General features: G+C 39.6%; 1 protein-coding gene across 2 annotated transcripts in view; it reads left to right on the top strand.

Moving 5' to 3' along the window:
* Window positions 1–27,188, top strand: part of skap1 (src kinase associated phosphoprotein 1) — a 184,955-nt gene that overhangs the window by 111,990 nt on the left and 45,777 nt on the right. For both annotated transcript variants that reach the window (XM_061232330.1, XM_061232329.1), the window contains exons 5-9: window positions 7,369–7,449; window positions 12,841–12,924; window positions 13,267–13,391; window positions 14,941–15,004; window positions 16,929–17,144. In XM_061232330.1, coding sequence (XP_061088314.1) covers window positions 7,369–7,449; window positions 12,841–12,924; window positions 13,267–13,391; window positions 14,941–15,004; window positions 16,929–17,144 — 570 coding nt within the window. The remainder of the gene's footprint in view (window positions 1–7,368; window positions 7,450–12,840; window positions 12,925–13,266; window positions 13,392–14,940; window positions 15,005–16,928; window positions 17,145–27,188) is intronic.

Raw genomic sequence — 27,188 nt, 5'->3', positions numbered from 1 at the left:
TATGGAGACCAGCCAAACAACCCTTTTTTTCTGAGTGTATAAACAGCTTAAGAGCTGAGAATTGTGGAGACCATTTGTAAAAAATCATCATTAAAAGAAGCTGATTGAGGAAGTGTCTGAAGCCTGTCAGAATGTGACCTGACACAAATTCCCAGTTCAGTTCTCGTTTGAATATAGCAGGATATAGCCAGCATTAAATCCTTTATGCGTCAGTACACGAGCCAATGGGGAGACTGTGTAGCATAAAAGTGACTCATGCAGGGAAAATAACATTTTAAAAACATAGTATTATTGCTTCATTGTTTTAGTGTTATATGAGTTAGTGTTTCATTCCACCGTAAAATGCTGTTGAACATTAAATAGTTTGCCAAGACGGTTAACTCACTCGTGTCAACTGACTGTGCCTTTTCTTAGCTTTATTGTCAACTCTGACCATTTGCTTAATTGAACCCCCTTTGCTTTAAAATGCAAACATTGTGTAGGTGAGAGAGAGATGGGGTGGGGAGGTTGGGGGGGTGGACAAAAGGTGGTGACAGGGGCTTGGGGGGAGGAGGCGGATTCTAGGGTGTGAGTGGACAGCACAGGCCCATGCTTGAGCAGCGTTGGAGGATGTTTCGACGGCATTACTCCGTCCATGACTCAGGCAGGGGGACCTGTCACCGCTCCTCCTCATTGGCTGGCTAAATGGGCTGTGACCCACCCCCCCCACTCTGCCCCCAACTCAGCACTTCCGTCACCACGAACACAGACAGGGGCAGGCCATTGTGCCCCGGTGCCATTCATTAGCGTGCTGGGCGACAGGAAGGCTTTAACCTGGCTACAGGTGATGACACGCGAGGGGCCATAAAACACGGACGTCTGGGTCGTCAGACAGCCGGAGAAATGGCCGGGGAGACAGGTCCTTCCGCCCCGGTGGGCCTGTCAGCCTGTAGCAGGAGCGCATTGTCAGGCTGTTTGTCTGACTTGAGGGTCTAACAGACCTGTCAACACAACTTTGTTTGCTTACCTGGACAGGAAAAAAAGGAGCGCTTCAATGTCCCAAAGAGCCAGTGTCCCAATGTTTGCGTATCATCCTTGCACACTTAACCCCGAAATCGCTCAAGTGTGTGTTTTTTATATTAATGTTACATTGTATTTTTCTTACTTATTACCATATTGATGTAATTATACGGAAGAAAAGGTACTGAGGTGAAGGATGGTATTCCAACAGGCTGACTGATATAATTTAATTCCATGTTATCATAGGTATGCAAGAATAAGATTTCCAATATAAGACGCCCTGCCATCAGACTTTTCAATGCAGTTACATGCAGGATTCGATTTAATGCATCCCATGTTTCTGTGTTTCTGCTATGTTCTATGATTACATGACCGAGAATGGAGTGTCCTTCATAGTGAATCTGACACTAGAAATTTCCCCCTTTTCCTCCTGGTTTCACCAAGCTTGACACCAGGGTTCCCCCAGACACTCTCCCTCTCCCCGCCGATTGCCCTTGGAACATTCACAGCCCTTAAATGTCACAGAACTTACATGTTCCAGTGAAAAACCACAAGCTTGATTTCTTTTTATCAAGACACCATTAGGAACATTCTGTGCAATCTCTTGTGTGGAATTATTTTTTTAAATGGTGTATATCTCACAGAAAGGAAACAAGGGTGGTGATTCTTGTCAGATTTTACAGGCAGTTCTTCTCCGACTGTACCAATTGTTTCGGATAAACTCGGTCTCTGCATGTTTACATGTGCACTGTATTAAAATAACATTAAAACATTCATCAAGAGCATAGCCTTCGCCAGGCAGACAGGTGTTGACTAAATGAGGGATTGCAGCCATATGGCTTCTTGCATATCTGGTGGTCAGAATTATATTAAAACATGGTAGCGCCTGGAATAATTAATCACCCCCATACCATGATTAAAATTCTTATCTTTTCCTTCTTCCCCCAAGTCTGCGCTTATTTTAAAGAATATGCTCCATACGAGCCATTCTGCTGCTCTCCCCGGGATCACGTTAATATCCTCTCTCAGGTTGATGGACAAGAGCCGCCGGTGTAGAACCTGGTGTTTTATCCGAGTGCTGTTCCGTGTTATTAGGCGTGGTGAGATGGGATCGCCTGTATTGGACGCTCCAAAGGAAAAAGGTAAGCTCAAATGAAAAGCCCAGGGAAGTGCAGCAATAACTGAGCCCTGGAAGCGAGGGTGTGATATACAGGAGCCCGGGAGGAGGCCGGGCCCGACCGATCCCGCTGTTTTTCGCTGATTACGCTTCTTCCCCCCGTAATGCAGCGCAGCAGAAAATATATCGATCTACAGCTTCCTAAAGCTGCTACTAGAATATTTGTTCCAGGCCCAGGGATGTATTTACACTGCACATCTGCAACGGCGAGGCCAATTTCTGCTGCCTCTTACAGGACATTGGTGCTTTTTGATAGGAAAGCGATTCAGGCATCTATCTAGTTTATATCTCCCATATTGTGTGTTGTAGTGTAGAGGGGAGATTGAGTGTTTGTGGGTTTCCGAGCAGTGTTTTGTGACAGTGCTGTAGGTGAAAGGCATTAAGACCTCTCTCCTGTGTCAGCATGTGTCACACGCATGCCATTGCTCAAGTCATGTCAACCTGAAAGTTTGCCCAAGGTGGTAAAGAAAATATTTGCTCCATCAAAGATAGTGAATTAGTAGACTGATTTAATCAATATGAGCATTTTCTCAACAGCATGTTATTACAATGCAGAGTTAAGCATCAAGATCATGATTTTAATGTTACATTATTGCCATTTGGCAGACACTCTTATGCAGAGTGACGTACAGTTGATTAGACTAAGCAGGAGACAATCCTCCCCTGGAGCAATGCAGGGTTAAGGGCCTTGCTCAAGGGCTGTGTGGATCTTATTGTGGCAACACCAGGATTAGAACCACCGACCTTGCGTGTCCTAGTCATTTACCTTAACCACTACGCTACAGGCCACCCAATGTGTTTGCTTGGGCTTCAGACTTCATTTTCCTTTTGAGCAAGTGAGAAGTGTGCTTAAGTCTGGTGACTGACAGGGCCACATCAAACATTTCCACCTTTTCTTCCAGATGAGCTCCTTAAGCTTGCTGTAAGTTTTGGTGGATTGTCTTGCTGCATGATAAACTTCCATGGCATTTCACTGAATTGTGTTGGGCAATATGTTTCTATATACTTCAGCTGTCATTCTGGTGTTGCCATCACCAATGTTACATCACCAATATAGACCATTGAACCAGTAACCAGATTTAGCAATGCAGGCATAAGCCATCACATTGCCTCCACCATGCGTGACAGATGAAGTAGTATGCCAACGGTCCAAAGAAGTCCATTCACTTTCTCCACACTTTGATCTTTCCATCACTCTGGTAAAAAGCCTCATCTGTACATAAGACTGTCTGTCATATCTGGAAGTGTAGCCCCTGTAATTTTTCCTCTCATAGTCATATCCTATGATACTTTCACTCCCTATGTATGGAAATCATTAGCCATTACTAATCAAGCTGACAATTCAGGATTTATGTTGCATAAAGTCTTATAATCATCCTGTGATCGTTTTCTATGTTTTCTATGGACAGCCTGAACGCTGGTTATTCCTAAGTCCCCCAGTACTGTTGTTTATTCTTTAGGATATTCCATACTTTTGACTTTGGAATACACAAACACTCTGCAATAGCTCTAATGGACTTTTTATTTTGATTCATCCACTCTGTTGGTGGACATACTCATTTCTATGGTCATCATCTGCAGTTTTAGCTTAAAAAGTAGACTCTACAGAGACCTCCAGATGATATAACCGTGCTCTGAATAGAATAATAGAGTAAAATCCTAATAAAGTGCTCGGTGATTGTAGTTCAAAGTTGTCTGTTTAAAATAAATTAATGCAGACATTGATCATTTTGCCTCATAGTCATTGTTTGAAAAAAACAAACCAGCAACCAAATTGAAAACAACACAACTGTCCCAATACTTGCATTTAACTGTATATGTTGAGGAATTATTAATAAGATACTTATTGATCTCTCTATCTCCTATTGGATTTCTAAATTAAAGCTTTTGTACTACAGTAATAGGTGTATTTATTACCCGCAGACAGTGCTTCAACAAGCCAACCAGTGCAAGGGAACAAACTATTATGCCTTTGATAGATTTCGGACCATTAGGGAGGAACACAGGGAACATGGTGCTGTGGGTTTTATTAAACAACCTACAATCCGATTGCCAAGTGGAACAAGGGCTTCATCAGCCATTTTATTGCTCAGGTCTTTATGTTTGTGTTGGACTCCAGCAGCAGACAGCCTCTCCATACTGACATAATTGGTAAGAAGTATTCTATATGGCCTCCTCAGCACAGCACAGCACAGTCCATAGTAACCCCAGCCAGCACATAGCATTCTCACTGTGCAGGTTGTAGCACCAGAATATCGCATTGGGGTGTGCTTGTGTAAACCGAATTACCCCTATTTCAGAAAGCACGGTGAGAGCAGTACAGTCACGCTTGAGCATTTACACTGTATTGAAGAAGACTGAGAGATGAAATATCAGGACGTAGAAACTGGTGGCTAGACAGCATGCAGATGCATTGGACTGTGTACCTCGCTATCAGTACCATCCGAAGCAGGCAAGCATTGTTTGCACAATGATCAATTTCCACGAGTGCCAATTGTCAAACATTACAGCCAATTAAATTGTATTAATCTTATTTATATAACTGCAAGATTCTGGAATATATATATATATATGTATATATATATATATATATATATATATATATATTCTTTTTTTTCTGAAACCAGATCTTCTGAATTATAATCAAATTCGAAATACCTGCCCCTGGATGTTAAGACCATTTACCCTAGACCGATATGCTGATGCAAAATGTCACTGTAGGTGGGATATAGGTTTACCATTATATTTACCGGAAAGCTGATATATATCATTCCACTCGTATTGAATAGCAGCAAATGAATTGGCATTTTCTGTGAGCAATGGGTTATAGTTTCTGAGGATGGCACAATGAACATGCCGGCAGTCCCATGCCCCCCCAACACAGCAGGACCCCAATGTCCCTCAGAGATAACAAGGCGACGCTCCTGTCGCAGACTACCGGAGGAAGGGGAGGAAAAAGAAAACAGCAATTCAATTCCGGAGCTCTTCAGAGATTCCTCTAGCGCTCTGCTCATTAAGTACTCCCAATTACAGTCATTATTATTAGGGCATTATTAAACGACGTCGTAAAAGGGCAAAGCTTGTCTTATTACTAACTGCCTGGATGGGGCTGGAGAGGAGTGGGTAGGGAGGGCCAGGGGAGGCTGTAATGAGGCTTGTGCGCCTCCTGTTTTGTTTTGCTTCTTTTGCCGTACGAACGTTCACATGTTGACACGGTTCTTTCCCCACCTCATTTGCTTCTGACACTTGGAATCTCCTATTGTTTGAGGATTATATATTACTGGACCCCCAGACATTACATGATATATTTATCCGTCAAGTTCAAACCTGGACCCTGCGCGCTAACAAATGCTTTTAATATGGGTCAGTAAGACCACAGTACTGCGGTATTTTAGCGCAGTTTGGATTTTTAGCGATGTTGTTGGGTCTCTATAGTTTCCTGAATTGCAACTATTTATCTGTCTGTCTACCTATTTGTTACCGATAAGGTTTTCTTTTCACTTATCACTTAATACAGTTATGTAGCTGAGATGAATTCTTGTCCCACTTATAGAATCAAACACATATTACATGTTCACTACTGGAGCCACAGTAATTCTCTGACTTCTCATTGTCCTAAACTGAAGGCAGTAAGCCCCGGATCCTGATCCGCATCACACACACACACACCCAAGGGTGAACAGAAACAAACTACAGCAAGTACGTAGATTTTTGTTCTCTGTATCTCGTACTGTACACCCACTTACTGTAACGCATGTACGACATTATGCGTTATCCCGACTAACACTATGAATAACAAAAGATTGTTCCGTAGAATTAGCATCTGGCGCTTTAAAAATCGCTGCTGCTTCTCCCCCCTTCCTTTTCCCCGTGTGTCGCTGTCTCCGTGCTCTTTGGGAAACAGCATCCCCCACGCTGCTAATGTTCTCGAAAGCAATGAAATTAAACCAGTGAACCAGCACGTGTCACAGATTCAGTCCCCCCCTCCAGGGTAATTGCATTCCGGCACGCATACTGATGAAGGCTGGCGGCCTCTACCTCGTACACCCTGGTGGGTCTCGGCAACATAGCATCTAAATAAAACTCCATGCGGAACGCCTCCCCTGCTTCCCAACAGCAGGCTCCCCACAACTGGAGGGGGTTTAGCTAATGCAATATTCATGCTCAGAGGGGATGAGGCAACGTGGAACATTTTGGTCACTGAAGTTTGTGCTTCCCTGTTAAGGATTCTGGTGTTGTGTACGTCAACGCGCGTCTGCGTGCGTATTTGTGCATGTGTATATGCGTGTGTGAGAAAGAGAGAGAGAGAGAGAATTTCTCGATCCCCCACTCAGGGGAAAGTAATGTATGGTTACGCTTCAGTTGTTTCTCGTCTTTGATGTTTAAGTATTGTTCAAAGTTAAATGTATGCCTTTATAATATTGTATGCTTTGGCAATATGAAATCTATTGTTTTGGCATGCCAATAAAGGAAATTTCATTGAACTGAGAGAGAGAGAGAGAGAGACAGTGGGAGAAATACAGAGAGAGAGAGAAAGACAAGAGAGCGAGCAAGCACAGGAATGAGCACTAAGGTGCACACTGTGCTGGAAACACAGTCAAGGTTGTGACCCTACTGTCACATTAGCTCCCACTGTGGCCTTCACAACACAACAAGGTTAGCCCCATTCCACCAAAGCTGGGTACACACACGCATGCACACATATATTCAATTCAAATGTGCAACACACATGAACACTCACACGCATGCACATTCATATATTAATACATATAATACATATGAATCCATTAATGCATCCAGGGCTACATGGAACAGTTTTGGCAATGAAGGTACCAAATATATTACCTGATTATTATTGGCTCTGGAAATTATATGCGGTGAATACGAGATAAAATAAACTGAAACTGATTTTTTTTTTAAAGTTCTTGAGTTGTAGAGGACAGTTACACTCTTTACCATGGCAGTCTATATTATAATCAACAAAAGTATACAATTTAACCCCTGAAGCACTGTAATTCTTGGATACAATATTGTGTCACATATGGCGTATATGTATAATGAAATAGGTCCACAATTAATACAAAAACATCTCTCGGGGGGTCTCTCATAAGTGAAGAATCACTGTATTTGTGCTTTTATTATTAATCCTCAATCAGTGTTTCCATCCCTTGATAATAAGTTATGTTTCTCAGTCTTTGAAGAGATCTCCGTGGTGGCAGCCCAGGACCTCAGTAACATCTTGAAACAAGGATACCTCGAGAAGAAACGACGAGGTAAGATACAGACCTGGGACAAATACTTTTCTACACTTTCCTAAGCTTGTCTAGTGTATTGGAATCGATTAAACACTGTCAAAAAGTGCAAGCCCCTTCTTCTAGTTCAATCAGTTGGCTCAGTTGCACCAGGCAAGATCAACTGAGCACAGAAAAGATGTTTTGGTTTTTACATGATTATTCAGATGCTATGAAAATGTGCTGAATGAGCTATGTATTCCCTACTGAACTCAGGTTGTCTGGCCTGGGAGATAAGCAGGCCTCCATGAAGCAGGCCCTGTAATGTAAAGAGTCCCTGGATGTGAAGCCAAATTCCTTGCCAAAATTTAAATGCAATTGGCAATTACATTCCATTTTCTTTCCATGTACATACAGTAAAAACAATGTTATAACTCAATGAAAATGCAAAGGCTGACTTTCCATTTTTATTTTCAAGTTAATGTACACACTTTATCTGACAATATTGCAATGTAAATGCAAAGTCATTTCATGTTCAGTTTCTCTTGGCATCTACAACAAAACCCTGTCATATTATAAATGAAAACTAAAAACTACTTTTTAAATAACAGTTTCTTATTGTAACCATATCATTAATTACAAAAATCGAATGATAATTCAATTGGCCCTTTATCGTTTCATTTTTATTTTTTTGTGGTACAAAGGGTGACATAAATTAAATGAAATGCCATTGCTTCCGTTTGCATTGGTCATGCTGGCAAAAATCAAATTGATAATGCAATAACTGCTTTGCATTTTCATTTTCAAAGTCAAGAGACCTGTCACTCAAATAGTACAGGTGGGGGCTTGAACAAATGTTACTGACATCCCAGTCTAGTGTTTCATTGCTGGCTGTGTAAATACCAGCCAATGCCAAATTATGTTAAATTTGTTAACTTTGTTAGCTTGCTAGTTAGCTAGCATTACCACCAATATTAAGTGGCAGAAGGTATTATCTACTGTGATTTCGGTGCCGTGTACAGTCTGTGACTAGCTGCCTTTAGTGATCCACAGAGTGTGGGTGGGCCTGAAGCCCATAGTTAGCTAGTTAACCAATACAACCTGTTAATAGTAGCCCAGCCAGTGGTTGCTCGATGTCTAAAAATAACAATAGTAAATCGCTGCAATTCTTTATTTGAATTTGCATGGGCCTTACACATGGTAACTTGTTTTCGGTTAACTGATGAAAAAAAACAGCGAAAAAAAGCGAAATAAACAAACAATCCATTTCCCCATGCAAACCCTTACATGGCATCAAAATATAGCTCACGACAGCGTTATCAATTCGATTTTTGGCAGGGCATGATAATGCTAAATGATAATGCAAAGGGAAAACATTTTTTACATTTGATTTATGTCACCCTTGTGCCATGAAAACATGAAAATTCATTGATAAGGGCTAATTGAAGATTAGATTAGATTTTTTTTCGCAGATAACAATAACAATAAATTGTTATTTAAAATATTTTTTTTCATTTTTATTTAAATTATGACAGGGGTCATAATTTTGTCGTAGGGTTAACATATTGTCATATAAAGTACGTACATTAATTTGACAATGAAAATTCAAAGTGGACTTGCAAAAATGCAAAGGAATGCAATAGCCGAGTCGGATTTTCATTTTGGCGTGGATATGTTTCCATACCTGGCAGCAGACAGCTTTATCTGCCTGCATGCTGCTGCTTTTCTCTCCCTCTCCACCTAAGCTAATGTGTGGTGAGCATCCTGGTGCAAAATGGCTGCCATTGCATCACCCAGGTGGGTGCTACACATGGCTACACATGGTGGTGGTTGAGGCGTGTTTCCCCCTCATCACTGTAAAACGATTTCAGAGTTACCAGCAGGTGAGAAAAGTGCTATATAAATGCAAGGAATTATTGTTTGTTATAATAATTATAATATTATTAATGCTGAGAGATGCTGACTAGAAGCAGATGTAGCCAGCGACGTTGAGGCTGGCTTTCTCTCACCATCAGCGCAGTGCCCCTCAGTTCCCCTCAATCACCCTAGAACCGCTGACCACACGTTCCTATTAGCACCTACTATGAGTCCTGTCAGCACAGGGCTTTTCAACAGTTTTTTTTATAAATCTCTCTCAGACCAATGTTGTTACATGGTTATTAACAGGCCTATGATCATGACTGTGCAAAGTGGAGCCACAAAAAGGGTTTATTTAAAACACATGGATCAAAGGGAGGGCTGAGGGTATGCTGGTTTTCGTTCCAACCAATCAGTACTCTCGGTACTATTTCATCAATTCCCTCCTCTCTGGTTTAAGGTATGCTAATTAGCATACTCAGCTGGTGTAGCATACCCTCAGCGCTTTGGCACAGGTTGGGCACCCTTTGTCTATATAAATAGCCTGCATAATGTCTTTATAAATTGCATGTACACATAAAGTACTTATGACTGTTCATATTTTGGTAATTCATTTTGAACCACTTTTTTCAAATGAACCCTTTTCGTGGCTACACTTTGCACAGTCATAACCATAGGCCTGTCCTCCATCTGTTTAGCAGGGGGTTGTAGTAGTGTGCTTGGTCTTTTCGCAAGGGATTCAGCCAGGAGCCAAAAATAAATGACTTTGCCTTCTTTTTCTTTTTGGGCCTTCTGCTACATTCTTTTAGTGTGAACTTGCTCACCTCAGAAATGTTGCTGTAACCGCAAAGCACACAAACACGGAGGTGTGAACATATGCACATGAGAAACCAAACACGCAGAGCCTCCTCCACAGCGTCATCATTCATCCACGGAATAATTTCCGTGGCCTACATACTGTGCACTTCCATTTCCAGTACCTCAGGGTGTGCCTGCGTTGATAGCCTCCTCGAACTGAAACAGAGAATTTGATTTCCATCTACTCACTGGCTAATCCTGTTTGAATTTGACTGCTTTGCAAACAGTTTTACCCCTTATCAGTGAAGCATAAATAGTACACCAATAGGATATGCGGTCAATGGAATATCTAGCCTGCTGTTGTTTATTATTTATTATGTCTTCAAATTATCCATTGATTTTAAGCAAAACACAACACATTGATCAATAGTTATTACTTCCTGAAGCAATTTCTTAAACTAAACAATATTAGCTTGGTGCAGTGGGTTTGGAGCTGTATTGACTTTTAATGATTGGGTGGTGATAATAATCAGTGGTAAAAGGCACATCGCACAAAAGTAATGCGTAGGCTTTGATCAGATGGCCACTGTGGTTATCACTGTTTTTTACTGTTTCAAAAGATGCTCAGCATTCATTAGAGAGCAATAAGGATAGTCCTAGATCCCTTAAATAGCAATCTTAAAATGCTATCTAGGCAATAATGCTATCTAGGCAATCTATAAGATAATGTGCAGAGTAAGCAAGGTTAGAATAACAGCTCAAACTTGAACAAGTACAAAAGTAGTTGTTCCAGATGGCATAGCTGTGAACTCATTATTCTGCATGCACATGAACTTAGAAATGAATACGTTATCTTTTTTCATTTAAATTTTTTCTTATATTTCTTTTTCCTCATCATTCAGAGGACAGTGTCCTGATGTTGAACTGCTTTCTTCATGTACTGAGCTGAAATGAATGCCCTTGTCTGATGACTTAGCAAACCGATTTCAGTCTCTTTAATACAAATTGAGTTGTTTTGCTATTTGTCATTGGCTCACTGAAAATTACCCTAACAATATTACAAATGAACTTTCATGTTCAGATCATTCACAAAAAAACTATATACAGAGTTTGAGAAGGATAGTGGCTTTGCATAAATCTCTTAAAGAAGCCTCGCTTGATAAACAAACATTTATTTATTTATGAGAAAAACCATTTAAATGAAAATCTGTTAAACAAGGGGGGGCTGACAATATCAACAGTCAAAAAGACACAAATAGACTGGGATGATTACCACTTTATTAGGTACACCTTCACACAAGCTAGTTAATGCACATATCTAATCAGCCAATCATGTGGCAACAACTATAATGTATACAAGCATACAGACATGGTCAAGAGGTTCAGTTGTCTTTCAGACCAAACATCAGGATGGGCAAAATGTGTGATCTAAGTGACTATTGATTATTGATGCCAGGCGGAGTGGTTTGAGTAAATCAGATCTGATCTCCTGGAAAAAAGGTGTGACAAACAAAATATTATGTGAAAAACAACATCAAGTGAGTGCCAATTCTGTGAACAAAAATGCTTGTTAATGAGACGGGTCAGAGGAGAATGACCAGACTGGCTGAAGCTGACAGGAAGGTGACAGTAACTCCACACCGCAGAAGAGCATTTCTGAACACATCAGCTAAATAACTGTAAAAACACATTGAACCATGAAGTGGATGGGCTTCAGGAGCACAATACCACACAGTAGATTGGGAAAATATTGTCTGGGCTGACTAATCTCGATTTCTGCTGTGGCATGCAAATGGTAGGGTCTGTATTTGGCGTAAATATGAATACATGGATCCATCCTGCCTTGTGCCAATGGTTCAGGATAGTAGTGGTGGTGTAATGGTTTGGGGCACGCATTAGGCCCCTTAATACAAATTCAGCATTGTTTAAATGCCAAAGCCTACCTGAGTATTATTGCTAACAATGTGCCTCCATTGAGGGCCATGACCTACTCATCATCTGAAAGCTACTAACAACAGGAGAGCGCCATGTCACAAAGCACACATCTCTAGCTGGTTCCAGGAACATTAGTGTACTCATGTGGCTTTAACAGTCACCAGATCTCGATCCAATAGAGCACCAGGAGATTCACAGCAAGAATTTGCAGACAAATTTGGGGCAAATGGGTAATGCTATCATGTCAACATAGACCAGAATTCAAGCTATTCTGAGGGCAAATGGAGGTCTTACCCAGTACTAGAATGATGTACGTAAGTGGTCATTGAGTGTGTAGTTGTAGTAGTAGTTGGACAGTGGGGCAAATCACAGGTCATCAACAGCAGAGGACTTCCTTGGCCTACCAGCCCCATTTGCAATTACTGAGCTAACCAGTGCTCTCTTTAATGATGTTCCAAATAGTTCATTTTGGTAAGCATATTGTTTGGCCTATGCCTCTGTTTTTTTCCGTCATTTCTCAGCCTCATTATGGCTTCATTGACTGTGCTTAGGACAATTTTTTTTTTTTTTTTTACTGTGGTCCTAAGACTCCAAAGGCAATAGAATGAGATAACTTTCAGTATGTAGTCTCTTATACCTGCACTAAGGAAGTGATTAAATACACCTGACTAACAAGAACCAACTGTCCAATTGCTTTTGGTCCCTTAAAATAGGGGGTTTATTTGTGCATCATTCAGGCAGTACAACTGATGAAAGTATGTGTATGGTGGTTGTTCATAATAACCTCTACAAATGTAGGAATATAGCAATGATCTAGTGTTAATTATATATTGCCTTCTGCAGACCACAGTTTCTTCGGTTCAGAATGGCAGAAACGCTGGTGTGTCCTCAACAACACAATATTCTACTACTTTGGGAGTGAAAAAGGTTTGTCTTCATCAACGCCTTTTCAAAGACCTTTCACGGAGTCTGGCTAGCTAGAATAACAACTTTTTGTTTGTGTTACTTTAACCGCCACTAACCATACACCTAAATGTATTTGTTCTTCATTCCATTCTGTATTTAATTGTTTATTTGCCTAGTCATTTCTTTTTTTCATCTCTTAACAGGGTTATTTGGCTGAGTTACTAATCCTTTACCTGCACAATATTTTAGCTTCCATTTCTGTCCCCCAATCTTCTAGCTGGAGATCTATGAAATGTTAGTGAAATGTGATTGAAAGAAAGTGCAGAGCATGAGAGTGTTGTGTTTGTTGCTTTCTCCTACCAGACAAGCAACAGAAGGGATCGTTTTACATTCATGGCTACAGTGCGGAGATGGTGACCAACTTGCGCAAAGACTCGAAGAAGAGCGCATGTTTTGAGCTAAAAGCCCCTGGAAGACGCGCATTTCAGGTACAGGCGCAAATAAATCTAGTTTCACATGCAGCAGCTAAAATGTCTAAATATAATTTATTTTAAAAAAAAAAACAGTAGCTCATGATGAATTTGCATTGCAGTCCAACTAAAGGAATATTACCTCCACTTTCCAAAGGTTAGACAAGTAGGACATATTTTTTTACTTGTATGTAGTACTGAAATACTATTTCTTCACTTTCTGCAGATTATTTTTAGTGAACAGCCGTGTTAGCCAGTCCTGATAAATATGATGAGATAAAGTCAGGTCCTAAAGTCAGGTACCTCTCTCTAAAGGCAGAGAAAGAAAGATGGTCTGAAAATGATCACTTGCTTTGGATTGCACTGCACAGCAGATAGCTAGTTAGTTACATCTAGCCATGATGTTCACCAGCTGATTTTTAGTTTCTTGTTATTTGAAAATAGTGAAGTGAAAATAAAATAATACAATTTTAAAATATATGTATAATGTATAATGATTGCTAGCCCTCCTACAACCGCAACTTGGCACTCGGCAAGGTGTGATGCTTACAAACAAATCGTCTGCAGGAAATTATAAAGAGCTAAATTCACACACTTCTGATGTTTGAGCATTCATTACTTGGAGGAAAGAAACTTAAAGAATGGTTGCTTTTAAAAGGAGATTACTTTGAGGAATTAAAGTATATTTAGGGACATTATTTATCTTTGTTTTAGAATCTGGTGGCTTATTAGTTTTCTGTTATCGCATAGCGGTTAATGCAAGACAGCATTGTACCAGACATAGTGTGATTACTTTTTAGAAGTGAAGGCTGCTGTTTTTATACACTACACAGGCTATTGATACTGATAAGGGGATAGAGATTAGTATTGGTCTTCTTTAAATGTTGTTCAAAACTTCTTCAGAGTTTTTGACTGGTCGTAAAGAAGCACAGCAGGGAAGCCCATTACTCATTTCTGTAACTGTTGTAAATGGCTATCATCATGGCAATGGGACATTAACCATCTTTCTACCAGAGGCCAGTTTTAATGCTCCTGTCAGACCAACATTATTCTGTAATTAGTTGAGTGCTTTTATCTCCGTCATATCAACTAGTAATGATGCGATGGTGTGTTTACTCAGCTAGGGAATATTCAGAATGATGAACAAAAAACATATATTGCTCAGTGGTTTGAGCACTTTTTGTCCACTCACAAATGTATGAGATTATTGCAGAAAATTCAACCCTGAGTGCAGCAGAATACGTGGCGAGAACAGTTCATTCTCCGTTCATCCTGCAAATTGCATTATCTTTATAGCCGAAATAGCCGTTAGTAGTGTTATTTAATATAAAGTTATTAATATTAAAATACATATACTTTTACATAGTCTAGATAAAAATACTATACCACATATTATATGTGTACACATTTGCATGTACGTCAATAATATTTTAATATTTCTTGCTTGCTGGAATATTTATTATGCCCTTACTTTTATCCATAAAATGACTATCCTTTATCTGATTAATCTAAGTGATATTTGAATTGAGACAAAACATTGACAATGATGATCGGCACTCCCCTACAGTTCACCGCCAACAGTCAACAAGAAGCCATTGAGTGGGTAGACCAGATTAACTTTGTCTTCAAAGGTAAGACCCCACCAGAAACTTTCACTGAGATGTAGACCATCTACATTTACAGAAGTAAAGGTACAAAAAGTGCCTAAAAATGCTTGTCGCTGAGGTAGTACCCTATAGGTACGTAAAATTGGAACCCTAGCCAGCAATATATCATTTCTTTCTACCTTTTTTGCTTTGAAAACTCATTTGTACCCAAAGAGAACTGTATTTTCAGCGTATATTTGGGAAATCTGATCCTTGAAGAACACTGTCACTTTATTTCTGAGAGTATAGCATATTAGTCTGTTAATTAATGAGTACTTAGTAATCTCTGCTGTTTAGTTCATCTTGAAGAATTATGGATTCATTATATTATTTATCCTTTGCTTAATTTCCTCACATGCTTTTATGTTTTCTCCAACATGTCAGTTAATGACTTGACCACACAGTGTTTGTTTCAATGGTAATGCATCCTTGTCCGTGTCATTATGACTGTCTCTCAGTCTTTTTTATTTCTTCATCATTTGTTACTGTATCAGTTCCAGAATGCAAAAAGTATGATATATTAAAGCAAGCGGATATCCATATCAGGAGGTAATAGTACACTGTCTGCCGTTGTCCACAGTTAATCAGTCTGTTTCATAACCTTCAGATTCACACGTTTGCTTGTTCTTTCCTTTTAAAACACCTAATTTTAGCTACCACCATTTTAAATAGATACAGCATAGGCACTTCAGCTTAATTTTTTTTTTTACAGCAAAACTTTTTCCTCACGAGGGTATGTTTCTGATCACGAGAAACCTGCGTCCCGCATAACCCAATCAGACCGGTTCTCGACCTCCTCATCTCCCGCGTCATCGGACGCCCCACCGCCCCCCGCCCACCCACGCGTTATTTACTGGAAATTGATTTGCAAACTTTCTGGTTATCCTTGGCCTGTATCGATTTAAGCTCTCCATGGCTCTCCTCAGCGGCGATCTGATACCGCGTGTTTCAGTCCTCCAGTCGCACGCAATCAGTGCCCCTCTCCATCTGCAGGATCCGATGACTGCGGCTCAGACCAGCCCGGCAATTTGCGGGAAGTAACTGACACCTCCCCCCGTTCCTGTCTTTTTACCCTCGGCCCAAGATCCCACTGTCATTCATTTCAAGGGATTTAAAAAAACAACAACTTTGCAACGCTTTTGTATTTATTTATTTATTTATTTATTTACAGCTCTGCAAATAATTCTTTTTCTTTTTCATTGACTAATATTTGAACATCTGAATGAGCTTCTGTATACAGTGCAAGTATTTGGACAGTGACACATTTTTGTCATTTTCACTCTGTACTCCAGAAAACAAACAGTTGAAATAAAACAATCACAATGATTTTGTTATATTTTCTAAAATTGGGGGGCTATGTGTAAAAAGGGCTGTAATTCCTACCTACATGGTTCACCCAATATTGCATGTAAAAACTCTCAAATTAAAGCTGTTAGTTTGCAGGAGTACAGAGTGAGAACAACAAAAAATGTCTCACTGTCGAAATACTGCCTGTGTAATGAGTCATTTTTATCCTTCAAATGTGCTTCAACAGTTCCCTAAAGTTACTTGCCAAATATTAACTTTCACAAAGACCTAACCCTGGCTACAAACAATATTCCCAGACTTTATTTTCTTCTGTCTTTTTGTGTTGTGTTCCTAGACTGCACACCTTTGAAATTTAAGCATTTACCTGACACTACCAGTCCTGCACCTTAGCCTAGTCCAGCACCTTAACCACTTGGCTACCAGTCTTGCACCTTTGCCCAGTCCAGCACCTTGGCCACTAGGCTACCAGTCCTGCACCTTAGCCCAGTCCAGCACCTTAGCCACTAGGCTACCAGTCCTGCACCTTAGCCCAGTCCAGCACGTTAACCACGAGGAGACAAGCCTGTAAAGTTACTCAGCGTCCCTATTGCACCCACTGCAGACATGAGCTCCAACCACATCCCCTTTGATGATGACGAAGAGGAGGAAAATGAGGAGGATGACGAGGAGACCTACGATGACATCGACGCCACGGCTGGCCCCCCGCCGCCGCGCCCCGCCCCAAGCGGCATCACCCCCCGCAGTAGCCTGGAGGAGCGGCAGGGAAGGGTGGGCCACCTGGATGAGGAGGATGATGACATCTATGAGGTGCTCCCAGGTAAAACACTCCCCACGAAGGCACTGCTCATATCAACAATCCCACAGCATATGGAGGCCATTAATGAAAACTAGGAATAACTTCACTGCAGTTTTAACTTATCAATCTATTGAATAATCTTGAATCTTTTTTTTACCGTCATTGTTCGGGATTTTCTCTCCAAAGACCTACACCAAATGTAGCGTGACCAAGCCCACACCCCCCCAACCCCTCTCCATTTTGACTTATCAGCACAGCCTGTCTGGACTGTCAGATATGAGCTATGTATTTCTAATGATATCAAGCACACTTCATGCGTTGACCTTGGGAAGAAAGAGAGCCCTGTTGATGTTTGTGATAATTGTTAGTGTCAGACATTAGCACTGTCAGGAACATCACAAGTCACAAGATTAATTTCACCACATAAACCATACTTTTTCTGTTAGAATCACTGTAGGTCACCATTGAGGAATAAAGTATAGGTGTGCAAGGCTTCAGGAATGAAAGCACAGCAGGAACAGTGTGACCATTAGGGGAATGTCTGAGACAATGAAAGGGTGATTCTTCAGAGCTTCAGTCTGTCATCGTATTTATAAAAATAAATATAATGTAAAGTGTAAAGCTAGTGTTCCTCAAAGCATGCACATTACCACTTTCTTTATTTCTTTCTTTCCCTCAACCTTTTCATTTTATATTTCTCAAAAACACACCACAATTTTAGGTTAATTAAAAGATATATACACACATTAAAGCAAGTAATTATCCAGAAAGAACATACACGTCTTTGCTGTGACTATATCCCATTGGTACTGTTCTAGGACATTCCTGGAGACAGTTCAGTTGAAAGCAGCGGGAGTGAAACTGTTCAAACGTCCGCCAGCTACAGGGCAAGTTTAAACAGTTCTGGGCCAAGTTTAAACAGCGTCCAAAATATCAGAAAACGGACTAGAAAAAGGTTTATTTTAATACTAGTAAAAAGTTTGTGAAGCCAACATTTTTTACCACCTGAAAAAATCTGAAAATTGTCTTGTAGAATTTGTCTATAATGGTGTCTGTACAAACTGCATATGACACCATTTATAAGAAATGAATGTCTTGCAGGAAATGGATAAGAGCAAGCGCTAAATCGGATTGAATAAGTGGATGGTATACATGGAATATACAAGTAACGTTACATTAAAAGTTATTGTAGCTGATACATTTATAACAGGCCAGGGCATATTGGAACAAAGTATTCCACGTGCCCCGGCTGCACTATCAAAGCTCACAGTTTAAGCTTGCTCGTGACATGTGTCGAATCTATACAGTTTTATAATCCACAAGTGATTTAAATGATGTATATTTGGAGTCTGTGGTGGTTACATATAATCAGCGATTCTAAAAGAGAAAAAACATTACTTTCATGGTGCTAAAAGACAGATTTGTTAATAACTCTTGATGGCGTTTGCAAATCATCCAGCCACTCACACATGAGAAGCACGTTGCTATAATACAGTAGTGAAAACAAACCCATAATTATTGTGCAAATGCAACTATCAAAATCCTCATGTTTCAACATGCCCTGTATTAGTCTGTTCCCTGGCCTTCCCTACATTCCTACATCCCTACATTTTCTTCTCTCTACATCTTAAATTCCCAACTTTTAAGAGCTGCTATCCCAATCTCATCTAAAGTTCACAAGAATATATCTTATTTATTTTACCACTTAGACATAATGCTGCTATATATTTGACTGTTGAAAATATTTAAATGAGTGTAATAATAACAATAATAATAATAGTAATAAAAATACTACTACTACTGCTACTACTACTACTACTACTACTACTACAACTAATAATAATAATAATAATAATAATAATAATAATAATAATCACTTGTTTTTAAATCTATACATTATACATTACAGATACATTGGGCTCCAGAATTATTGGCACCCTTCATAAATATGTATATAAAATGCTATAAAATAAAAATAATATTCAATTAAAAAAAGTTTGTTGACATAACCTTTATTTTCCAACATGTGTAAAGCAGTGCGCTTCATTAATTTTTCAATGGAATGATCAAAAGCCTTCAATTTTTCTAATAAAAACTGTTTTTCCCCAAAAAACAGGTTCCACAATTATTGGCACCCCGGTTGAATACTTTGTGCAAACACCCCTGGGAAAGATGACTATAATTTGTATGTATTTATTTCAGTGTGTTACTTTTTTCTAGCATCTTAATTTCATTTGTAAAAAATAATGTAAAGATAAAATATAGTGCCTATCTTGAATCTGTACACATGTTGTGTTGGTGCCAGTCTACACACCTTACCACACACTTTTTTAATGGGAAATAAACACATGGTAACAGTATGACTGCCTATGCCTACAGTATGTGGATACATCTCCACCCTCTGAGTTTTCCATACTGTACCATCCTAACAGAGGTTGGAGCACTTGACATAATGCTGTCTTGATATGGCTCTTTCAAAGTTGCCCTTGGCCTCTTGATAGACTTTCTCATCACTCGGTCATCTTGTTGGGTCAACTCAAAAATCTTGTTGAAAAGTTAGTTGTGGAATAGGCTGTGTGGATCTGGGGGATATACACTCACCAAGCACTTTATTAGGAACATTTTCACTTTATTACACCTACTTATTCATGTGATTATCTAAAGCAGTACATACAATCATGTAGATATATCAGGAGTGGGGAAGAAATGTGATCTAAGTGACTTTGACCATGGAATGATTGTTGGTGGCAGACAGGGTGGTTTGAGTATCTCGGAAACTGCTGATCTCCTGGGGTTTTCACGCACACTAGTCTCTAGAGTTTGCAAAGAATCGTGCAAAAAACAAAACAAAAAAATCCTGTGAGCAGCAGTAGAAGTCTAAAAAAGAAGCCAAATAAATACCTAATAAAGTGCTCAGTGTATGTGCTGTATTTTAATTGTAGGCTGTAAGGTTTCTCCAGTTAGGACTCTTTTGAAGGGGAGTGTAGACTTTATATAGACACTGCAGATCAGTTAATTATTGATCATTTCTAATTGGCATAGTCTCATTTCATATAATTTTCCTATTATACGTTTCTTTAGTGCTTTAAGAAATCAACTCATATAGCAACAGTGTACTCCTCAGTGTAAAGATTAGGCCTGTATTTTTCCTGCCTCATTTCCCTTTGTCAGTCGTTTTACCCCATTACATTTTAGTGTCTTTTACCTCTAGCTTTGTACATTATCTTTGTTTCTCTTTTGTACTTGTTTCTACTTATAGATTTAATTTCATTGCTTGAAGCATGTTCTGTTAAATTTTCAACCTGATGGTGGGTATTTTGAAAATTGTGCCAAAACTTTGCTGTGGAGTGCACCTTTAGAGAATTATATTTTCAAAAAATTAATTTTGCAAGAACTCATTTTAATGTGTATGTGGGTATACTTACCTTACATTAAGTTTTTATTCAGGGGATAAACAAGGTTTACAAGCTACACCAGATCTTGAGGCTCCCCGACCTCCTAAATCCCAATTAATCAGTAGTGATGTTTCTATGGTAACTTGCACTAATTTAAATAATTTGAATCCTTTCACTGGGATTGTTACTTAAATTGCTATTATTTTATTTTTAAATGGGCTACTCTCATTTTGTAGCCATAAACCTTAGTTTAAATTAACAGATAATCAAAGCAGTGATAATCAGGATCTCATTAGAACTGTTTTTTCAGCATCTACTATCCAAACATACATCTCCTTTTCAGTGACCCACTGACTCTGGTTTAATTTGGTTTGATTTTATTTTTTTAATTCGATTTTTATGTTTACTGTCTTTGTAACATAAAATGTTCAACATATATTCAGTAGTAGCACCCAGTCCACAGTAACACACCCAAATGTGCACAGCAGAAAAAAGTAAAACACAAGTAAATAATGCCCAATGCATATGAGAGCACAGAGTAGAGGCAATGTGTTCTGTTGCATATTTGAGTTTTTAAGTCTGCTGTGTAACCATAATTGGTGGGTGCTACTGCCAAACTTGAAATTGTGAAGGATTTGCAGGAGGAGTTGCGTAAAAACTTGAAAGATTTGCAGGAGGAGTTGCGTAAAAAACAAAAAACATATAGTATTTGAAACCTCAGGCACACTTGCAGGAAGGAAATGATTTAAACCCTTTGTGCAAACCCTGTTGTGGCAATGGCTCCTCCCCGTGAATCTGCTCAACTCAAACATTCAGTGCTCCTGCCACCAAACTATGAGAGGAAGCAGCAAAGTATCTATTCCAGTTTCAATAGCAAGTGAAACACTACAGCTAAATAAAATAGACTTCCTAAATGTGACCATTGTTGCATAGCTCGTCCCTGTCTCATCTGCAACTTGTGGGATGCATTGGACCATAGTGTCTATCTGAGAGCATGGACTCAAGGATACATATGAACATTTCACCACCAAGAATTTGGATGTTAACTGGACATGAATTTCTTTTGTGTCCAGATTACAAGGCGCTGGGAAATTGGTGTGGAGCTACCATAAGAAAACTGAAATTCACACACATATCAGAAATATAGGTAGTCAATGGGGTGTAGCTGCTCACGCGTGTTACAACATGTAGGAATACAATGGCGACGGGAATTTTTGGAGTGACATCACATTGTAAGCCTAAAAATCATTGTAAGCCTATAATGGGCAGGGTATGAAGACTTTACGATGGAAAAAGACGCCGGTGGTGGTCCAGCTAAGGACATAATATTAACCATAATATTCCCATAGGTGGAAAACTCCCTGCAAAATTGAGGGGGTGAAGAAGGAATAGAATGATTTAATGTAATGAGAGAAGGTAAATTCAGAATTGCGTTTTCATAACCTACTAGCCTACCTACTGCTAGCTGACTTTGATAGACGTCTTGTATCCTCTTGTAGATAAATTGCCTTGCCTGCATTGCCCTGATTGCCGTTATCTGACCTGTTTCTGTGTACCACCATTAAATAATAATAATAATAATACATTTTATTTAAAGCGCCTTTCACATCACCCAAGGACACTCTACAGTAAAAGACTGCCATTTAGTCTGTGAGTAGTCTTGATTGCTTCCCCTTCCCTAACAAAACTTAGAACAATCACTGTGGTGTCTACGTAAACAGCTTGAATGGTTTCTTTACAGAGCGTTGGGCATTCGAGCATAACATCACATCGTAATATATACAGGCACTCATGCCAACTCATCCGCATAGTGAAAGCAAATTCTTGCCCTGCTGACAATGGATTTGGGGAGTGAGAAAATAAAATCTCAGATATAAACATGGTGAAGATGTATGTATTCCTGCTTGTAACATTCCAATTATTTACGTCGTGCCATATTTTTTATATTACTATATTCACATTGGTCATAATATACAACTGTTGGCCTATAATGCTTGGCATTGTGTTTGTATTTAGGGGGTTAAGTAGCTGTTAGCAGCCTATATGAGCACTGTAGCACTAGCGGAAGAAGAAATAGTTCACAAGTTAAATGTACATTTTTGAGATCTGTTGATGTTTCGCGAGTAACTGTGGAAAGAGATGTTGCTCTTGAGTGTTTTTTTTTGGCCTGCATATTTAACAAGGGCGGCACGAATGGTGCAGTGGGTAGCACTGCCGCCTCACAGCAAGGAGGTCCTGGGTTCGAATCCCGGTCGGCCGGGGCCTCTGTGTTTTGCATGTTCTCCCCGTGTTTGTGTGGGTTTCCTCCGGGTACTCCGGTTTCCTCCCACAGTCCAAAGACATGCAGGTCAGGCTGATTGGAGAGTCTAAATTGCCCGTAGGTGTGAGTGAATGGTGTGTGTGCCCTGCGATGGACTGGCGACCTGTCAGGGTGTATTCCTGCCTTACGCCCAATGTATGCTGGGATAGGCTCCAGCCCCCCTGTGACCCTGTTCAGGATAAGCAGGTTAAGATAATGGATGGATGGTTTGAGATTAAATCTGTGCAAAGAATTACCAGACCATCCCGTTACCAGTCAGCTGAAGACAACATGGCCTTCAGCCAAGGACACCTGCTCCGAACCTTCACTGCACTTCACCGTGCTTATGGGCGAACTAGCCGAGCTAACCCTGTTACACATAACCAAAGCGTAACATTTTCAATATGCATGTTGACACAGTCATGCCCCGGCAAAATCAGTTCATGAGACTTTATGTCTTAAAAAGATGATGTTCTACAATCAAAAGGGTTCAAGAAAAATAATCACTTTTTTGAGGGTTTGTCATTTCAAGCTGAGAAAGGGGGTGATTCTTAAGGGGTTAATATATGATTTTTAAACTCTAATCCATTTTATTAAAAATCCTTAGCTGTCATTATGAGCTATATTATAGTATCAATTGACTTTTGTACAAATTGTTAATTGTGACATCAATAATTTCTTATACTGGACACTAAATATTAAGAGTTAATGGGCACTTTCTTGGGAGGTTTACATAAACACACGGTGTTGTATCTGTGGATATTTGTACCGCAGCTCTGCCTGCCTAGCGGGATTGCAGAGATGAGCATATGGTGATTGAGTACACATTGTTTACAAGGTGGCTCGATTGATGAGTACAGCCTCTTGCACTGTAGCTCTAGCAAGATATATGGTGCTCCTCGCATACTCCTGGCAAGTTAATAGGCCGTGTTTGAGCTATTACTGTATATGGAGTGATGTTTTGGAGGGAACCGCTGAGGCTATCCTCAGAAACCTTCAGGTTCACTGAGAGATAACTGGGATTTTGTGGAAGCCTGTGTTTCGAGTATGCAGTTAACATGAATACAATTTCAAGGGAGAATTCAATCAGTGAGAGACAAGGGAGGGATTCCCTTGTGTCCATAATGGCAGGTACCTTAACTGTTTTCCCACTTCCTTGCACAATGATATAGCTTAAGCCGCTGGATGTTTACCGTTCAGAAAAAGCACCATGGTCAATGCCCTCAGAGATGTTTCCAGACAGCAACACCCTCGTCCCCAGAAGTCCAACTGTCATGCTGCTTCGTATGGCTGCCCTCGATCTACAGACCAGTGGTGAAAGAATGAGTCTGAATGTAATGTTAAGCTGGGATATCTCTGATATAGCTTGCTTTTAGGTCAGATCATTCTGACTTCAATTGTAGAACCAACATCATAACAGGGTTTTCAGCCTCATCAAGAGTTTCCATATGCCAAGGATCATCAACTCTGGCCCTCGAATCCAAATACAGCCCCAATTTCTCCAGGGTAATTGGTGCTGCCAATTGGCCAGAGTGTCTTCACACCTGACTCCCAGGGTTTAAAACTAGCAGGTCTCGGCCTCTTGTGGACTGTGAGTTGCTGATCCCTGCCATATGCTTTAATGATCCTACACATCAGGGAATGGTAAGACAATTATCAACAACAGAGAGGTCCTCCACCAATCCCCGTATCTCAGTTATGCTGGGATTCTTATTAACTGCTTGTGTGTACGTTGGGGAAATTAGAGCAGTTTTTCTTTAATGTGGCATTTTTTCCTTCTGCATGCTTTAATTGCGTATATTCCATTCAAGTGGAGACACGCAGTGGAAACATCTGTATTGGTCATTTTAGGCCAGTGCTTCTCTTCATTGATGCTTCATGCCTGAGGGCCAAGAAAAAGGTGAAAGAAGTAAAAAAAGAGAGGGAATATCTTGACTATCCACGGCAGCAAAGTACAGGAAACATCCGTAATTCACTTCACCCATAGTTGAACACTTTTTTTCTATTATGCAAATGTTAACAATTTAATTTCATAGCCGCTCATCATTTTAATGAAGTTTTAAAAACGCACAGCCGGGGAAAAAAATAACATTTTCCAGGTGATAAATTTTTCCAATTTCCGTGAGACAAGTACATAAACTGGTTCAATTAAGAGTGGAATCTGGAAATGAGGGAGTCTGGACGGCAAACACCACCAGCACTGATGGGCAATTTTATTGAGTGGAAAATTGAATCAAATTGCTATATTGAAACAATTCTCCTCTCCCTGTCTCTGAAGCCTGGCCCTCAGCATGTTGTCTGAGCACCAGCTTGACTGACACACATTGCCAAGCGCCACCTGTACCCACCTGATCAGTTGCTGAGATGTAAAATTTAAAAGTAAAGGGGACTTTTCCCAGAAAAGGAATCCGCTAAATCTCTTATTACACTCATCAGGAGTCTTTCCCTTTCTCCTCTTTATTTTCAATTTGGAGTTTTTACTTCACAACATATATTTATATAGTATATGCACCTTTCCTTTTTTGTACTAATGAATAGTTTTTGTGTTCATTTCTGTAAAATATTGCTTCAATTATTATTCGGGTAATTGATGCCAGGATCCAGCAGTCTATGAAGCTGTGTGAATCTTTTCACGGAAACAAATAAAAATTGTTCCACATTGACTATTTGAGGGGGTCATTAATTCCTAAGAATTGTAAACACCCCATCTGTTAACTCGAGAGATAGTAAGAGAGAGAGAGAGATAAAGAGATAGAGAGCTTTACTGTACAAGTGTATTTTATTCTGTGGAAATGTTATGAATTTAGTGTGCTGACATGCCAGAATGACTGTTTTTAATTTGGATTTTAGTAGCAGAGCTACTTTGGTTCATTTTTCAGAAACTGCAGAGCATTGTGAAAACAAGGAAAAGTACAGGAAATTATTTACCATGAATATGAATGCTTCAAACAGTAACATCACACACAATACTACTTCTACAATTTAGGTTTTTGTGAATTAATTGTCTGTAATTATATCCAAAAAAGGTCACTGTACATTAGAGATATGAACCTTGGAGTTATGGGCTAACTGGTCAAGTTTTTATGAAACTGAAATTAGCATACGCAATTATGATTGCACACATTATATATAAATGAACAACTCTCAAAATTAGACATGAGGCATGTTGCACTTTCCATGTGTGTGAAAGTAAACTGTTTTTTATGTTTAAAAATATGTCAGGTCTCAAGAAGCCAAAGATGGATGTCCCTGAAAAAGGGAAATTGCAATGAGATTCCAATTACTGCTAGCTTTATTGCTGGTTATACAATAATAATTATAGCTACACAATAAAAGTAGTCAGTAATGCAAGTAACCATCTCAATAAATAAATAATTGTCTTAGAAGTTAGACTCCCATTTCCAAAACATTTGCAGGTCAGAGCTTCTGCTGTACCTGTTCATGCTGAAATTACTTTCCCTAACATTTGCAGTATGATGAATTCCCATACAACGGTACTTTATGGTATTTTAAATCTGCGTATCACATATTGTGTCTCTGGTGTCTCTTTTGTCTCTTTACATCTCTTATGTCTCTTACTGCTTTATATCTTTTTTAAAGTCAAATCACTTTCCAAATGAAAGGGTAGTTTTTGTAAAGAATTGAGGTCTGTCCTCTAAGATAATGATTGAGGTTTTCATTCTGCGCTTTGCTAAATGAGACGCTGCCAACGCAAATGGCCATCCAGAGGCCCTGACACTTACCTCTTCTTACGGAGAGAAAACAGAGATGACAGTGTGATAAATCTCCATTAGAGCCTTGTGCATCTTAAAGTGACTTTGAAACTTTGTGTCAGGAGGATGGTTGAAACAAGTTTAACAGCAAGAGAAAAGAAAAGCAACTTAGAGAGAGAATGAAGGAGAGAAAAAATGAAGATGTAAGATTGTTCACATGCTAAGTAGGGAAAGTAGCAGGTATGAGTCAGCCGGTATTGTATGTGTTACTCAAGGAGGCTACATTTAGTGAGCACTTTATTAGGTATTTATTAGACTTCATACCACTGTTGTAATGTGTGGTTATTTGCATTATTGTCACCTTCCTTTAAGCTTTGACCAGTCTGGCCATTCTCCCCTGACCTTTTTTAATAACAAGACATTTTTGCCCACATAAATGCTGGGCATTTGTTTTTTGCACCATTCTCTGCATGAAATTCGCAGGAGATCAGCAGTTTCTGAAATCCACCCTGTCTGGCACCAACAATCATTCCACTGTTACTTAGATAAAATGTATTGCCCATTCTGACATTTAGTAAATGAAAAACAGCTAAACCTACAGGTCTACCTAATAAAGTGCACAGTGAGTATCTACCGTCCTGTAGGTTTTCATTCCAAC

The sequence above is a fragment of the Conger conger genome, chromosome 2 (assembly GCF_963514075.1).
Source record: "Conger conger chromosome 2, fConCon1.1, whole genome shotgun sequence".
Lineage (NCBI taxonomy): Eukaryota > Metazoa > Chordata > Actinopteri > Anguilliformes > Congridae > Conger > Conger conger.
Note: the sequence above shows the minus strand (reverse complement) of the source record. Positions and strands in the feature narration are given on the sequence as shown.